Consider the following 16,781-nt stretch of genomic DNA (forward strand, 5'->3'; position numbering starts at 1 on the left):
AAAAAAAAAAAAAAAAAAAAAAAAAAAAAAGAATTAAATAAATACATAAATTGTTCAGAGATGAGTCTAATAAATTAGAACAAAATCACATAAACATATTAAAAATTAAAAAAAAAAAAAAAAAACATGAAATATATATATATGTGTATTGTTGTTTATGGATAAATAATTTTATTTTTTTTTTTTTTATACGATTTTTTTTTAATTAATGTAATAATTCGTTTTCTAATATTATTTTATATATTACGAAAAAAGAATATATATATATATATACATATATATATCTATATCTATATATATATATATACATATACATATATATAGTGTATATATATATAGTGTATATATATATAGTGTATATATATAGTGTATATATATATATATATAGTGTATATATGTATGTTTAACAATATAATAAATATTGAAACTATGAGATGTTTTATATAAAAATTAATTAAAATTAAACATTTATAATTTAAAAAAAATATTTTTAAAAAAAAATACTAGAATATAAAATATGTTTGTTCATATACTTAATATAAAAAATATATCTAATATGCCATTTGTTATATATAAAGATTTTAGATAAAAATTTTATAAAATTATATATATAAAATTCATAATGTTACAAATAATTTCATATATATAATTTATATGTATTTCTTTTAGTAAAAAATATTTTACTAAATATTTGCAGAACATTTAACATAATGTTTACGAGTATTTACGTAGTATATTCATCTAACAGAATTTTCGAATTTATGTAATTTTATGTTTTATATACATTTATGTAATTTTGTTTTAATACTTGTTTTTATTTTTTTAATGAAATGTATTTTTTGTATTTTCTGTTTTATTTATTTTTTTTTTTTTTTAAATTCATAGATGAATTTTTCTAATTTTTTTTTTTTTTTCTTTAATTTAGTTTACATTTTTGTAATTCATATATGTCTCTTTTTAACTCAAATGTGTATTTTTTTTTTTGAATAATTTTATTTCAAACATTTATTTAGTAATAAAAGAGATCATTTCTCTGTTTTATTTCATTATTTATATAATATGTCTCATAATGTTTCCTTTAATCGATCAAATAAAAATAGATGCACTAAGAGTTTATGAATATCTTTGTTATAACTTTCCCTTTTTTTCACATAAATTTCATAGTTTATTCTTGATAAATTTTTATATTTCATTAAATATTTGTATATATAAAAATATGTGCATGCAATTATATAAAATTTTTTTATTTCGACACTGTTTTAACATAATGATATATATATATATATATAAATAATACTTTAATAAAACAATGAAATATTTAATAAATATAAAACTATACAAATAATTTACTCTTCCCTCTTTTTTTTTTTTATTTTTTCATTGTATATATTTTATATTTTCTTTTATAATTAATAAATAATGAAAATATTTTAATTTTTATATATAAAATATAAGGGATATAGTGACAAAAGGAGATACGTTAAAATTTGTAAAATAAAAAAATACTGAAGTATCACAATTTTGTTTAAAAAAAAATTTTGAAAAAATGTATTCAAGTGGAAAATAATTTTTAATTTCATTCAATTTAATGTTGCAAATGGCTAAAATTTAAAAAAAAAAAAAAAAAAACTCATTAAAAAAAAAATACATTGTTTCAGTTTATTATATATTGAAAAAAAATTTAATGTTTTTATATTTTTAAATTTAGTAATTTTATCTGTTATTTTTTTTTAATGTGTGTTACATTAGATATCAAATATATACATAAATATTATTTTATAAAAAACAATAGTATTAAAAAAAATAGTATCCCCCATCTCCTTTGTTATTTACCTTTTAAGGTAAAATAATTTTCTGATTTTTCTTTATATTTTTACCTTTTATTAATTATCGAATTAAAATTTTTTTTTTTAATTTTTAATGATTATCATTATAAAAAGTTACATTTTTCCTCTTATTTAATTCATATATGTATATATATATATACATTTATGACTTTTTTCATATCAATTACAATAATATTTTATAATATTTTCCTCATTAAAAAATATCCCTTTATAGTTGGTCTACAAGGAAATATAAAAAATATTTAAGTTGTTTAAAAAAAAAAAAAATACAATGTTTTCTATTATATTTATAATGGGTAAATATTATCTCATAATTAAAGGATTTTTAATAATTGTGTGAATTCTTTCTTTTCTTATAAAAATAAGAATTAATTTTCAATTAAGATAAAATATTATTAAATATACTATCTATTAAATATTTTTTATATTTTTAACATTAATTTTAATCACTTTTTTAATTTTTTACTCTAAATATGATTTACAAATATTTATAATAAAGAGTTTTCTTATTTTATATATATGTAAATATTTAATTTAATAACTTAAACGAATTGTTAAAAATATCGTAATTTTTTTTTTTTTTATATTTCAATGAAAAAAAAAAAAAAAAAAAAAAAAAAAAAAATTTTTTAAAAAAAAAAAAAAAAAAAAAAAAAAAAAATTTTTAATAACACAATAAACAATATAAGAAATATATAAATGAAATATATATAAATGTTTCCAGTTCTAATAATAAAATAATTTTTAAATAACTTTAAAATTACTATAACTTAAAATATATTAAGTCGAATATCTTTTTAAAATAAAAAAAAAAAATTAAATCAAATATACAATTAAAAACTTTATTTATATTATTTATAAAAATATATGAAAGTTATCTTCTGCAATAATTATTTGAATTTCTATTATTTTTTATATGATTGTGAATATTTGAAAATACTTTGTTCTGTGGTATATCATTAATTGGTGGTGGAATATATGAAGGAATATTGACAAAATTTTGAGACATTGTATAATTTATATTTTCGTTTTTTAAATTACGATTATCCACTCTTAATTTTTTGTTAACAATGTTTTTGTCATTCATATGTGATAATGCATTTTGTGAATTTTGATATGTATCTAAATTTTTTCTTATATTATTATTGAAAACTTCTCTTCTTTTGTTACTATTGTCTTTATTATTATTCATTAAATTTGAATTTCTTGTCGATAGTGAAATTACGCTGAAAGAATTAAAAAAAAAAAAAAAAATCATGTTATATGTCTTTTTTCTTTTTTTTTATAAAGACTTATAATAATAAATGTATATAAAAAAAAAAAATTAATTAAATCTTCAAAAATCATAAAAATATTTTAGTGAATTATTTTGATATACACAAAGTATTTATATAATTTAAATTTAAATTTTTTTCTTATTTTTCCATAATTTATTTTATTCACGAAATTTATAAGAATACTTTTTTTTATTAATATTTTCTCTAAAATTTTTACTAATTAAAATTATATATATATATATATTGTAAATTACACAAATAATATTTGCATGAACTTAATGTTTGTTTTTAATAAATTACTTATTTTGATCTTGAGAAGAAACAATTTTATTGTTAAAATTATTTTCTTTTATATATGGTTTTGAAGACATATTAACATGATTTTGAGCAACAGGAAATATACCTAAAAAAAACAAAAAAAAATACATATATATAAACAGAAATTTTTATTTTGTTTAATATATATATATATATAGTGAGGAAATTATAATTTTCTTTTTTGGAATTCATTTTATTCGTTTATACATATTATTCTCAATTTTTTTTTTTTTTTTTTTTTTTTTGTCTCATTTAACTTCATATAATAAAAATAAAAAATAAAAATATTTCATGATGTATTTACTTGGGTTATATATATTTTTAGAAACTGGAATAAAAGAAGTATTGGAATTCATTTGGATTGAGTTGGATGTATTAAAGGGATTCATTGTTATATTATTATCTACATTAACAAAAGATGCTACAAATATATAAGAAAAAAAAGGAAATTTATATTAATATATATATATATAAATATATATATATATATATTTATATACATTTATATATATATAAAATACCGTTCGTTCTTGAAGAATTTGTTTTATTTTCTTGATTTTTAATTTCTACTTCTTCTTTTTTTTCATTTGTTATAGTTTTTCTGAAAAAGAAATGTAAAATTTTAGAAAATGTTTATGAAATTCTATTTATTTATAAATGAATATTAAGGAAAATTTATGTACATGTTCATTTATAAATAAGGTTTTTTTTGTCAGTAAATGTATAAAATATTGAAGAAAAAAAAAAAAAAAAAAAAAAAAAAAAAGTTACTTATTCCTTTCCATTATGGTTATTAAACTATTGATAGATATAACAATATCCTTCCAGCCTTGATTCTGAGCATAATTTTGTAATTTTTGTAAATTTGTTTTTATTGAACTTTTAATTTTCGTTGAATAAGGAAAACAGTTAAAAAAACGAAATAAAAAAATAACAACAGATTTGGAATTAATCCATGATTTTTCAGAATTATTATTTTCAAAAAGTAAAGAAACAATAACTCTTTCCCATTTGAATACTTTATCTACTATGCATGAATGTTTTATTGTGTCTTTTGATTGAAAATTTAATGTATAACTAAAACAAGGATTTTTATCTGATACATTTGTAAAATATTTAACATCATCGCATAATAAGTATATATATGAAAAAAAATCATTAAAAAAAATTCCTATATTCAATGCCTCTTTTTCAGTACACGCATTAATAAGTGGCATTAACATTTTTGTAAAAACATAAATTAAAACACATAAATTAAATAAAGGTGTGTGAAATTCTAACAATATCTGTATAAATTTTGAACAAAATAAAGCATCTTTTTCACTATTTAATATCCTTGGTGCAATTAAATATTTAATAAAGGCAACAAAAGTATTTAAACCAATTTCTTGAGGATTCACCCAATGTTCTACAATATGAGATAAAAATTTTTTTATTTTTTTCGTGTGAGTTATATGATAATCATATTCATTTTTTATATTTGATCTTCTTAAACGTAACTTTTTAATTTTTTTATAAACCCATTTATATTCATTTTTTTTATTTTCTTCAGAAAATTTTTCTAGTTTTTTTATATGTGTATCATATATTTCTAAAATTTTTATGTACTGTTTATGTGGTACATATATATCAGTTATACTTAATCTCCAATAAGTTAAGTAAAAATCAATATTTATCCCATTTAAATTTTCTACATTTAAATATTTTTCAATAATAGGCATTAATAGTTTCTTCCATTTATATTCATTTAAATAGTTAAAGCTAGAATCGTATTCATTCTTTTTCACACCTTCGATGTTATTATTTTTACTTATTTCATTATTTTGATTGTCCATTTTACTATCATCAATGTTATTACTTTTCTTACTATCAAAACAATTTTCATTTTTTTTTTCTTCTTTCATATTTTCTTGTATTTTATTTAAACCTGTTTTTTCTCCCATTTTTATTTCTTTTACAACATTAACCGTATTGCTAACTGAACTTTTACTATTTTTATCACCTGCTATATTACTTGATTTTACTTCAATTTTTTTTTTGTAATAATTCACATCTTTAGTTTTTTCATCATTTATACATGTAGACTTGCTTAATTCATCCAATAAATTATCTGATTCTTTATTTTTTTCTTCATTAAAAAAAGGGAATGAAAATCTAATTATATGAAATGATTGAGAAATATCAAAAAATTCAAAAATTTCTGAAATATTCGGAATAAATGATATATATATAGATGGATCACAATTATTTTGAAGAAAATCAATAAATTGCAATAAAACACCATGTATTTTATCTACCAAAGAAGATAAATTTCTTAAATTACTAGTATTACTGTCAAATAAATATTCAACTTTTAATTTTGATAAAATAAAAAAAATCAAATAAATTATATTTGGATTTATTAAAGTCTCAGTTGCATTTTTAATACACAATTTTTTTAATTTCTCATCCTCTAATTCTGCTTTTTCTATGTACTCATAATCTGTATTATTTATATTTAAATTTAAATTATTCTCTAAAATCATAATTTCTTCTTTTAACAATTTATATCCACATTGTGCATTCAACTGATCTTCATTCAACTCTTGAACATCTACGCATGCATTAGTCCCACCATATATTTCAATCAATTTTTGAATATAATCTAAATCAAATATAAAACCAGTCATAACATTTGGATATTTTTTATTTAATGCTTTTAAAATTGATAGTTTTAATTCACTTGTCTCATTATTTATTTTATCTTCGTTTTTATGATTATATAATATATTATTACTGATACCATTATAAATATCATCATATAAATTACTCGTATCATTTAAAATAAATTCCTTATTTTCATTTGTGATATTTGTAATATCTTCTTTAAATTTGTTCACATCATTTTTAGATTCTTCTTTTTTTATATTTTCTTCTCTCTCATCCTTATTATCCTCCTGTTCTTCCTTATTAAATTTTTGTATTTTTTCATCATTACTCATGTTTTGTTTTTCTTTAATATTTTTTTTTATATCATCTTCTTTATTTTCTTGATTATTTTTTTCATTATCCTCTTTTTTTTCATCTTTATTACTTTCTAATTCTTCTTTTTTGATATCTTTGTTGATGTTAAGGATATCGGAATTAGGAACGCTAATTTCATTTAATTTAGAGTTTAAATTAAACTTTTCTAGATGTTTAATTTTGTCATTTCTTAATTTATTATATACAAAATTTTTATCCCTTAAAAAAAGCTCATCAGTTGTGTGAAATTCAGAAAATATTCTTTTTATAATTGAAATAATAAGAGGATAAATTTCAACAGATGGGTGTTTTGATAAAAATTTTGCACTTACTAATGAAAGATTTATAAGTTTTTTTGGCTTTAAAATAGAATTTTCAAAAGTATCTGAATTGTTATTATTACATTGCTTACTTAATTGATAACTATTAACATTTAATAACTGTTGTCTCTCAATAATTTTAAACAGAAATATATCACTCGATAAACTATGTATATTTTTTATTGATTCTGATAATGTTATAATCATATTACTATCAAAGAGTTCACATTGTTGTAAAATAACTTCAGATGCGACAAAAGGATTTAAATTAATTAATTTCGTGAATTGCATTAGCATATTTTGAACATTAGCATTATATCTATCTTTTAATATATCAGATGTTATTCTTTTTATTATTTTTCTCAATTTATTTTTAATTATTTCAAAGTTAATATTAGACAATATTGCTACTGAATAGCAATTTTTAGTTATATATTTAGATACATTCACATTTGAAATGCTATTATTTATTTCATTTTTTAATAAATTTATATTTTCATTAGATACTTTACTTATAGAATTATGTTCATTTTCAACCACTGAATTTTCTGATTTGTTATTACTATCATTTATATTTTTTAATTTTGAAATATCCTTCTTATATTTTTCTAATTTTTTAAAAAACTTGAGATATATATTATATCTTTTTGAGACAGGAATTAAACTTAATATATTCCATATTTCCTCATTAATATTTTTGCTTTCTTCATCATCATTAATTAAACAAAAAAAAAGAAATTTTACAAATAAATTATCAAAATTTTTATGAAAATTATTAGAGTTAACATTCAACTTTTTTACATAAGCACATAAAATATTTAGTATTTTTTTTATTAATGATTTATATATATAACCAAAATAACCTAAATATTTTAAAAATATTAATATCCTTTCAAAAAAATCATCAATTGTTTTAATTTTTTTTATGTAACTATTTTTTTCTTTATTTGAAATAAAAAAATTCAAAAATGTATCAAAATTTAAATGGATATTTTTCATATTTCCACTATTTGTAGAATTATTCAATAAATTATCACTACTTTTTTTTTCTTTTTTGCTTTTTATGTTTCTTGTTTTATTTAAACAGGAATTTTCAACAGATGATAAATTGCTATTATTGTTTATTGATGAAACAGATGATGATAAAGAAGAATCAGATAAATGATTAATAGAAAATAATGGAGAACCATTTTGAGAACCTTTATTAAAAAGAATTGAATTTAATTTTTTAAAAATAATAAAACTTTTTGTTTTTATATTATTTCTTCCCAATTTTTTTTTTCTTTCATTTTTCATGATTCTAATGCTATTTAATTTAATTAGTTGTTTAATTTTTTTCCTTTTAATCTCAATTTTTTTTTCATTTTTAAATAAATTTTGAAAAAATTTTTTGTTTCTTTTTATAACTTTAATGCATTCATAACTACACAATTTATAAGAACATAAATCAATATTACAAAAGAAACATGCATTACTTGAACTCGCTTTATTTAATAATCTAACTTTCTTATTTCTTTTATTATAATCGCTAAAATAATACTTATTTGAATCTTTTATCTCTTCTTTATTTTTTATTTCATTTTCTTTTTCATTTCCTTCCTCATTTTTCAAATGAGTCTCATTATATTCTACAAAACTATTTCCATTATATGATATATAATTTTTTTTACATCTACATGAAGAATTTTTTTCATCAATACAAGATGAAGGTTCTATATGATTACAATTATTATTATCTGCACTGTTATTTAAGTAAACCTTTTCAAATGAAGAGATAACATAATTTATCAACTTAGATAAAGAGAGGTTAACATAATAATTTAAAAAAGGATTACACTTATAAGTAGCCATATGATTTGAAATTTTTTTTATAAAATACCATGCATTTAAATCAATTAATGAAGACAAAAATAAAAATTTCGGATTTTTCATAAAAAATATTCTACTTAAAATAAAGAAATAACTATCTTCTTCTAAAAATAAATAATTATATGAATTTACATAAGATGAATATTTCGAATTATTTATTTCCATCCTTATCTTAATTTCTCTTTCAATCAAATTTTTAATAAAATTTTCTTTGTTATTAGATTTATTATTTAACATGTCAAATAAATAAACTTCTATTGCATCCTTATTATTTAATTCTATATTTTGTTCATATTTCTTTTTTAATTCACAATTTTTTGTATTTAACAAATAATTCAAAACAGAATCATAAATAAAGAAAGGATCACTTTCCTCTAAAATTTTAGTTATGCTTTTAGTATTATTATTAATATTATTATTGTCTATATTTTTATTATAACTATTACTATTATCATTATTATCATTATTACTATTATTATTATTATTATTACTATTATTAATATTATTATCATTATTATTATTACTATTATTACTATTATTATTATTATTATTACTATTATTAATATTATTATCATTATTATTATTACTATTATTAATATTATTATCATTATTATAATTATTAATATTATTATTGTCTATATATTTATTATAACTATTACTATTATCATTATTATCATTATTACTATTATTAATATTATTATCATTATAATTATTATTAATATTATTGATATTATTAATATTATTGTTATTATTAGTAGTATTCGTATTACTATCATTATTATTATTATTAATATTATTATTAATATTATTGTTATTATTATTAGTATTAGTATTGCTAATATTATTATTAATATTAGCATTATTATTATTAGTATTATAATTATTATCATTGTAATTAATATTATTATGGTTATTATCATTATTATTAGTATTATTATTATCATTGTAATTAATATTATTATTATTATTACTATTAGTATTATTATTAGTAGTAGTATTATTATTATCATTGTAATTAATATTATTATGACTATTATCATTATTATTAATATTATTATTATTATTGTTATTATTGTTATTATTATTATTATTAATATTATTGCTATTATTATTAGTATTAGTATTATTATCATTATTACTTATAAAAATATCTGTACAAGTAGGAATGTCACTATAATTATCCTCTAAATTATTTATTTTCATTTTATCATTATTTTTATTTTTCAAACAATATTTATTCACTTTTTCACATAAATCATATATTTTATTTATATTAAATGGAATGTTGTAATAAAAAAAAGAAGACAATTTATTTAAATGTGAACTTTCGTAATCATTATAAAACTTTTTATATAATTCTTCGAATGCATTTTTTAATAATAAATCATTTGGTAATATATGTGAATAAAAAACATTTATATTTAATAAATCATTTAATATTAATATAGAGCACATTTTAAAATAATTAAAACTAAAAAAATTATTAGCATTAAAAAGAAACTTAGACTGATAATTTTCTTCTATATCATCACTTTTATTAATCAATTTTAATTTAAGCAATTCTTCTTTTTCAATATCTTTCAAATAGTTATTTCTTATTTTCAATTCCAATATTATTATATCCGTTATAGTTTCTTTAGAATATAAATAAAACAAAGGAAGTAGCTGTTTTTCACTGTTTACATTTTGTTCATAATAAAATAATAGTATTGATAAAATTCTACGTGGACATAAATTATGTAACCCTGATATATAAAAAATATTTTTTTTTAATTTTATTAAATCATTACAATAATAACAATTCAAATGTCTCTTCCACTTTTTTTTATTTCTTTTAATATATCTATTATATTTATCTTCATTTTCAGATTTATGTTTTTTTTCATTTTTAATGAAAAAATCCTCTCTCCCTGTATTTTCCATATCTTTATAGTTACCTTGTTTATTTATATCTACATCATTTTCTAATTTCGTATCATCTGTTTTTATATTATAATATTCAACAAAACTATCATTAAATGATGTAATATTATTAATTAAATTTTGTTCATTATTGTTTTTAATTGGTTTTTTTTCTGTTATTGTAGATGATAATGTATTATTAAATGTGTGAAGATCATTATCTTTGTATTTCATCTTAATTAATTCATTTTTTTTTTTTTTTTTAGAGTTATATTTTTTATTTTTATATTTTAAAAATAAATTTGAAATTATATTTTTTTGATTAGTTCCACTTTTCTTATTATTAGAAAAAAAATTTTCTAACAAAAAAATTATTTTTGAATATCCATTTACATTTTCTCTTATTAAATTATAAACTGAAATACTATATATATTTTTTGTTTTCATTTTTGTAACTAACTTATTTAGTTCTTTATTAAATAAATTTAACTTATCAAAATTTTTACATTCAATATAAGTAGCTGCTTCCTTATAACATATTACTTTATTTTTTTCTAAGGAGGTTATGCATTTTGCTAAAATATCTTTATATTTAATATATAGATCCTTATCATATTCTTTTAAATTATCTATTATTTCTATTAAATAATGTATACTATTTAAGATCATTTCTTTAAAAGGTGCGTTTATATATCTTCTTAATAACTCTTCCTTTTCTTTTATACTTTCTTTCTCATTTACAACATTTTTTTCGAAAAAATCTTTACTACCTATAATATTTCTTAATTTCTCAAAAATATTATGATGGACACTTATTAAATCATCAACAATAAAACTTATTCCACTATCAACTGTTACTGATCCTTTTAAAATACACAAAAAAAAATCAAAATAAAACAAAGATAAATCACTTTTTAATTTATTAAAACAATCTTTTGCTAAAAGAAAATGAGAAATGTAAGATTCTGCTTCTATTTTTTTAAGATTCCTTCTTACTGATTCTAAATATATTTTTCTACAAATATTTACATAATTTTTATTTTTAATTTCATCAAAAAAATTGGTAAAAATATTTTTCATATCACAATGTTCTTTTATTGGAATTTCAAATAAGTAATCTTTTTGATTTAAAAACTTGAAATCATCATCAAATTTTATGTATTCATTTAAAGAATTTATATTTTCACTACTTCCTATTTCATTTAATAAATATGCTGTTTCATCTATCAAATCTCCTGTTTTCTTTTTTTTTAGTTCCTCAATTTCATCATAAGAGTTTTCACTTCTTTTTCTTTTATAATTTTTTTGATAATTTTCGTTTGATAAATAACTTAAGTCATCTATATCCTTATTTTTATTAACTAAATGATCAACGTCATTTTTATTAATTAATTCTCCCCTATTATTATTTTCAACTTCATAATTTATATTATTATTTATTTTATCTTCATTATTTTCGTTACTCACATATTCTACATCATTTTTGTTACTATTTATATAATTATTTTTTATATTTTCAAGTAATTTTAACAATTTAGTTTCATATTTTACTTTAATATTTGAAAAATTATTTACAATTTCATTTTCTTTGAATTCATTTAAAAGTAAAACTCTATAATTAAATAAATCGAATTTATCCATTTAAAAAAAAATATAAAATAAAAACACAAATTAACAAAATATACAAAAATTTAAAGAGATGTAATAAAAAAAAATAAATAAATAAATAAAAACACAAGAAATGATAGAATATTTAGATATATATATATATATTATATAAATATGTTGTAAATAATGCATGATTAAATTTTTATGAATTAAAAATTTTAAAATAAGTATAAAATACATTTAAAAAAAAATTATTTGATATTAAAAAAAAAAAAAAAAAGAAATAAAAATTATAATTATATATAAATGAATTAAATTAAAAGGAAATTATTGTTAAAATATATATATGCATATATAATTAAACAGGATTAAAAAAAGTTATATAAAAAAATTTTTATAAAATAAAAAATATAAAAACAAATAAATATAAATTAGAAAATTTCATCAAGATAAGGATAACGTGTGTGAATTCTTTTTTTTTTTTTTTTTTTTTTTTTTTTTTTTTTTTTTTTTTTTTTTTTTTTTTTTTATTTGTATTTTCATTTTATTTTTGCTTCAATTTTTTTTTTTTTTATTAATTTTATAATAAATATATTGGATTATAAAATTTTTATAATTATGAAAACTACGTTTTTTTAAATAATAATGAAAATCATTTATATTTTAAAATCAAATATTTATAAACATTTTTTTTTTTTTTTTTCTTTCAACATAATGATAAAAACTGAAAATTTAAATAATTTTCACATATATCCATTTAAATGAATGATACAACTCCATCATATTTTTCATTATTAAAAATATAATATACATTTTCCTATATTGTTAAATTTAAAGAAATATTTTTAAGGAAAAAAACAGATAAAAAAACAAGTAGAAATAATAGCTAAAAATATTTTTTATTCTAAATATGTTTCAATTTTTGAGGAAAAAATATAAAAAAAAAGTAAAACTATAGATATTTCCCATTCCTTCCTATTAAATTTATCATAAAAATTAATAAAATTACTAATTGAAAAATACATAAAATTTTGTTTTTAAGATATTTTTATTTTTAGAATGTAACATATATATAGAATATTTCATAAAAAATAAAAGAATAAAATAAAAATAAGCAATCAAAATAAGAAAAAATTTAATTCCTTTGAATAAATTTATAGAATGACAACTTTTTGTTGAATTTTTTTTTTTTTTTTGCATTGTAAAATTGACAGAAAATATACTTTTTTATTTTAATTTTTTACCTTTTTTATAATACAAGAATAGTAACTTCATTTAAAGAATTGTTCTCCCAACAAAAACTATTTAATTACTTCATCATATGCAAAACCTCTTAAATTATTTTTTTTTAATAAATCATATCTACCTTTTAATATTATTAATTATATTGTTGCTATATTTAATAGTATTATATCAAAAATTGAAATGATTTTAACTTTTCTTATAAATGTATTCTAATTTTATTTTGCTATTCATTCATTGTATTCATGTTTACATTTTACTAAGAAGTATGTTAGTTACATTAATTTTATTACTAATCCTAGTTTATTTATAATGCAGTATTCAGATTTTATATGTTTCAATTTAATAAAAAACTTTAACTTTTTTCTGAAACTTCATTTTTTATATGGAGTATTTCCTTCATAATTTTTTCTTTTTTTTTATGTTTTTATTTAAAAATTGAAAATGAAAATAATTTTAAATTAAAAATATCTTTACAAATTCTTTTCATTTTTTTTTTTTTTTTCTTTCTAGTTTTTTTTACAATTTAGAAATTATATATTAAGATATGTAGACTTTTGTTTCATTGAAAATGAGTTTGTTTTTTAGAAAAAAAAATTAAAAAATTTTACTATCTACACACACACACACACACACAAAAAAAAAAAAAAAAAAAAAAAAAAAAAAGCTATAAAAAATGAACAATTTTTTATATCTTATTTTTATATACAAATATTTGATTTCTTTTTTTTTTTTCATAAATGTATATATGTAAATATATATATTTTATTCTCCATGTTTTTTTTTTCTCCAGACTTTAGTTTGAATATTTTGATCAAAAGGATATATATTTAACGGAAATAAAATATTCGTAAGTTCAATAAACTGACATGGAAGTAATTGTTGTGGTCTGAGGTCTATAAATGATTGTGGAATTTGATTAATATTATATTGATTAAGCAATGGCTTTAAACTTGATTTTAACTTTTTTCTTCTTTGCTGAAATGCATACCTTAAAATTTGTTTTAAAAATAGTAAATTACAATTAAAATCTTCTTTTTTAAAAATAATCTTCATAACCGCAGCCTCTACTTTCGGAACAGGATAAAACGCTTTACTAGGAATTTTAAAAAGCAAATAAGGTTTAGAATATAAACTAAAAAGTATACTTAAAATAGAATAATTTTTATTATTAGGTTTAGCTACTATTCTTTGTCCTACTTCATATTGAATAGTAACTATTGCTTGTTCTATATATTTATAAAAATCTAATAAGCAAAATAATATTTGCGAAGTTATATAAAATGGTAAATTTCCAATAACAGTTAACTTTGTCTTTTTATTTAATGATAATTCTCTATAATTTACTTGTAATACGTCATCATGAATAAAATCAAATCCTGGCATTGTTCTACTAATTATTGACAATGCTCTACTATCTATTTCTATTCCTGTCATATTTGGATATTTTCTAAATAAAAATTTGCTAATTTGCCCTAAGCCGCAACCCAATTCTATTATTCCTTTTCCTTTATTTTTTATACTTTCAAAATTATGTTTTTCGAAACTTTCACATTCACTATTTTTTTCATTTTCATTTTTTTCCTTCTTACAATTTTGTTCATTTTTTTTTTCAACATTAACCTTACTATTTTTGAAAAAGAAATAATCATTAATATCTAATTCAACTGCATCTACCATCTTTCGAATTATATTTTCATCCTTTAAATAATTTTGACCTAAACTTCTTTTTGGTTTAAATTCATTTGCAGGTATTTTTGTTCTTAATGGATTTTCCTTATCTTCTTGTTTTAAAGGATAAATAGAAATTCCCTCAAAAGTTTGGCTTATATACTTATTTTTTGTACTTTCATTATAAGACTTCCCATCTTCATTTGTAACATAATCACTTAATAAAATTAATTTTTTTTTACAAATTTTTTTTTTTTTTATATTTCGTTTTATGTTATTTTCAATAAAACAAAAATGTAATACATTTCTATTATTTCTTCTCCTTAATTTAATGTAGAAATATTTAGAATCTAAAAGTGCAACATTATTAATTTCCTTTAAAAAATGACATTTTATCTTTACAAATAAAAGAAGAAGAAACATATATATAAACTTTGTTAATGTTTTATTCATTCATATTTTTTTGTAGTGTTAATATATCAAGAAAATAAAAAAAAAAAAAAGAAAATAATCAAATCAAAATTATATAATAAAAATATAAATCTTTAAAAATTTTGAATTAAAAAAAAAATTTTTTAATATATATATTTAATTTAGAAATATTGATATACAAAACATATGTTTTTAATTTTTTTTTTTTTTTTTTTTTTTTTTAAAGATAATATTTTATCATTTCTTCTAAAAATATATAGTGATACAGGAATATATATATATATATTTACTTAAAACAAAGATATTATTTAATTTTGAACAATTTATAATTTTAAAGAAAATATAATTTTTTTTTTTTTTTAAACTTTATAAAAAAAAGTAAGCATCTTAATATATATAGAATTTTTATTTTTAATATTGCTTATTTATTTATACAAAATTTATATAATAAAAAAATTTTTTTTTTAATGATTATTGTTAAAATATATTTTTAAATGATATTTTTTTAAAATTTGTTATTTGTTATCAGTAAAAAAGGAGAAAAACAGAAAAAAAAAAAAAAAAATACATAAATATGTATAATTAAGTATAAGGATTATTTGATTTGTTCAAATATAAAAAAGATGACTCAATTAGATAAAAAAAGAATAAATATTTTAGAAGCAGTTACTCCTGAACCTTTATCCGTTTTAGATTATGTAAATGATATAATAGAAAATAAAAAAAAAGAAAAAGAAAAAAAAAAGAATTATTTAGATGAATGGGGAAATATGAAGAAAAATGAAAAAACAGATGAATTAAAATTACAATGGAAGTTACTTCAACATGAAAATATGTATACAGTAAATGAATATCATAAAATAAAAAAAGATGAAAAAATGCCAGATTTTTTTCAAGTAGCTACATTAGTTAATAGTAATGACAAAATAAAAGTTGGTGAAGGAAAGGAATCGCAATCATTACATACATCCAATAGAAGAAAAAAAAGATGTTTATCTGCTTTAAATTTATTAGAAAAAGACAAAAACATGAAGAAATGGTGTATAAAAAAATATACAAAAATTCAGACAGAGAAAAATATAGGAGGGAAATCTTTTGTTAAAAAGCAAAGAAAACAATTGTTAAAAATGAAAAAATAAATATAATAAAGAACTCTTAATAAAAATATAATTCAATATAAATAGGCAAATAACACATTTATTAATTTTTAAAAAATATGTGAAGTCTTTCTATTTAAAAGAGTTTCATTAGTACAGTAAACCCTAATAAATGAATTATATTAACAAAAGCAT

At 16.8% G+C, this 16,781-nt stretch overlaps 3 protein-coding genes across 3 annotated transcripts; 1 reads left to right on the forward strand and 2 right to left on the reverse strand.

Moving 5' to 3' along the window:
• Positions 1 to 2,721: 2,721 nt before the first annotated feature.
• On the reverse strand, positions 2,722 to 12,177 carry THO2 (THO complex subunit 2, putative; the record flags this gene model as incomplete). The annotated part of the gene is made up of 5 exons (XM_028673481.1): positions 2,722 to 3,073; positions 3,425 to 3,527; positions 3,747 to 3,863; positions 3,964 to 4,043; positions 4,214 to 12,177. The coding sequence occupies 5 exons, from the start codon at positions 12,175 to 12,177 to the stop codon at positions 2,722 to 2,724; spliced, it is 8,616 nt and encodes a 2,871-aa protein (XP_028529929.1).
• Positions 12,178 to 14,151: 1,974 nt separating this feature from the next.
• On the reverse strand, positions 14,152 to 15,510 carry PGAL8A_00470800 (apicoplast dimethyladenosine synthase, putative; the record flags this gene model as incomplete). The annotated part of the gene is made up of 1 exon (XM_028673482.1): positions 14,152 to 15,510. The coding sequence occupies one exon, from the start codon at positions 15,508 to 15,510 to the stop codon at positions 14,152 to 14,154; it is 1,359 nt and encodes a 452-aa protein (XP_028529930.1).
• Positions 15,511 to 16,112: 602 nt separating this feature from the next.
• On the forward strand, positions 16,113 to 16,628 carry PGAL8A_00470900 (rRNA-processing protein, putative; the record flags this gene model as incomplete). Its single annotated transcript, XM_028673483.1, has 1 exon — positions 16,113 to 16,628. The coding sequence occupies one exon, from the start codon at positions 16,113 to 16,115 to the stop codon at positions 16,626 to 16,628; it is 516 nt and encodes a 171-aa protein (XP_028529931.1).
• Between the last annotated feature and the right edge of the window lie 153 nt (positions 16,629 to 16,781).

Source organism: Plasmodium gallinaceum (genome assembly GCF_900005855.1).
Source record: "Plasmodium gallinaceum strain 8A genome assembly, contig: PGAL8A_v1_130, whole genome shotgun sequence".
Lineage (NCBI taxonomy): Eukaryota > Apicomplexa > Aconoidasida > Haemosporida > Plasmodiidae > Plasmodium > Plasmodium gallinaceum.